Source organism: Piliocolobus tephrosceles, chromosome 16, assembly GCF_002776525.5.
Source record: "Piliocolobus tephrosceles isolate RC106 chromosome 16, ASM277652v3, whole genome shotgun sequence".
Taxonomy (NCBI): Eukaryota; Metazoa; Chordata; class Mammalia; order Primates; family Cercopithecidae; genus Piliocolobus; species Piliocolobus tephrosceles.
The window spans coordinates 51,737,155-51,739,077 of NC_045449.1; the positions used below are offsets into that span (position 1 = coordinate 51,737,155).

Consider the following 1,923-nt stretch of genomic DNA (forward strand, 5'->3'; position numbering starts at 1 on the left):
CCGGGCGGGGGGGGGGGCGGGGGGGGGGGCCGCGGCCCCGGGGCGGGGGCTCGGCGCGGGCCCGCGAGATGCCGGTGTTGGCGGCCCGAGCGGCTGCAGCTGCAGCGGCGGGGGAGGCGGCGGCAGAGGCGGCGGCGGGGCCCGGGAGGGGGGTGGCGTGGGGGACCGGCGCGTAGCCGGGACCATGGAGGGGCAGAGCGGCCGCTGCAAGATCGTGGTGGTGGGAGACGCAGAGTGCGGCAAGACGGCGCTGCTGCAGGTGTTCGCCAAGGACGCCTATCCCGGGGTGAGGGATCTGCGTCTTGGGAGGGGGGCGCTAAGGCTGCTGCGGGATGGGTGACAGGGGCCCTGGGGACGGATGGGAATGGGTACTCGGGTAACCAGGGACAAGATACAGGGGCTCGGAGGACGGGGGGAGGCCTTGAGGGCTCGGGAAGGACTGCAGAGGATTGGGGTGAGAGGAATTAGGGAGCAGGGTGAGATGGATGGGGTTTGGGAGAACCGGAGCATCCGGGAGGGAGGGCGAGGGGAATGTCGGAGGTCCTGGGCAATGGAGAAGGGAAGAACTAGGGGGTGAAGGGACCAGGAGGAGGTCTGGGAGCCTAGCAGAGATTCTACGGGGGCAGGAGCTCCCGGGATCTCCCCTTTGCCCAATCCCAGACCAACTTGTGTCCAGGGGCTGGGCTGGACGGGGTGTGGGAGTGAGGAGGGCATTTATCTGGGGTGAGGACTTGGAGAGAGGATCTCATCTGGATCCATCCGTGTCTGCAGAGTTATGTCCCCACCGTGTTTGAGAACTACACCGCGAGCTTTGAGATCGACAAGCGCCGCATTGAGCTCAACATGTGGGACACTTCAGGTAGCCAAGTCCCTGGGGGGTCACCCTGACTTCCAAGGCGGCCCACTCTGTCCCCTCCCTTGGCTAGACCCTTAGATTCCAGGTCAGCCCAGCCCATCCATCCAATTCCAACAGGAAGGAAAAATCAATTTTCCTCTTAAAGCCAGGGAAACTGAGGCAGAACTTGCGGAGCCTGACAGAAACCATGTCCTAAAGGAGAAAGCCTAGCATCTGAGCCCTTCAGCTGGGTTCTGCCTACCTGGGAAAGTTGGGAAGGAATGGCTTTTAATTTGGAACATGTTTCTTCGGAGATAAGACTGTTTAGAAAAGACATTCAGGCCGGGTGCGGTGGCTCACACCTATAATCCTAGTACTTTGGGAGGCCCGGGTAGGCAGATCACCTGAGGTCAGGAGTTCGAGACCAGCCTGGTCAACATGGTTGAAACCCCGTCTCTATAAAAATACAAACATTAGTTGGGCATGTGGCATGTGCCTGTAATCTCAGCTGCCGGGAGGCTGAGGCAAGAGAATCGCTGGAACCTGGGAGGGGGAGGCTGCAGTGAACCAAGATCATGCCACTGCATTCCAACCGGAGCGAAAGAGCAAGACTCCATCTCAAAAAATAAAAAAAGAGAAAAGACATTTAGAATGTCTTGAGTGAGGAGTGGTCAGGGGGCTGTTTCTCTCCATTGAACTAGAGAAATCTGAGGTCAAGTCCCAGGAGAATGGGAGAGTGCTTTCCTGCCACTGCTGTTTTCCTCCTCCCAACATAAGGAGGGTTATTTATTTTTATTTTATTTTATTTTTGAGACGGAGTCTCGCTCTGTCACCCAGGCTGGAGTGCAGTGGCTGGATCTCAACTCACTGCAAGCTCCGCTTCCCAGGTTTACGCCATTCTCCTGCCTCAGGCTCCCGAGTAGCTGGGACTACAGGTGCCCGCCACCACGCCCGGCTAGTATTTTGTATTTTTTAGTAGAGACGGGGTTTCACCGTGTTAGCCAGGATGGTCTCGATCTCCTGACCTCGTGATCCGCCCGTCTCGGCCTCCCAAAGTGCTGGGTTTACAGGCTTGAGCCACCGCACCC

The 1,923-nt window shown here is 58.7% G+C and overlaps 1 protein-coding gene across 1 annotated transcript in view; it reads left to right on the forward strand.

Moving 5' to 3' along the window:
* The first annotated feature begins 50 nt into the window (after window positions 1–50).
* The window catches only part of RND2 (Rho family GTPase 2), a 4,694-nt gene continuing 2,821 nt past the window's right edge, over window positions 51–1,923 (forward strand). The window contains exons 1-2 of the mRNA XM_023204011.2: window positions 51–286; window positions 772–859. Coding sequence (XP_023059779.1) covers window positions 185–286; window positions 772–859 — 190 coding nt within the window. The 5' untranslated portion in view covers window positions 51–184. The remainder of the gene's footprint in view (window positions 287–771; window positions 860–1,923) is intronic.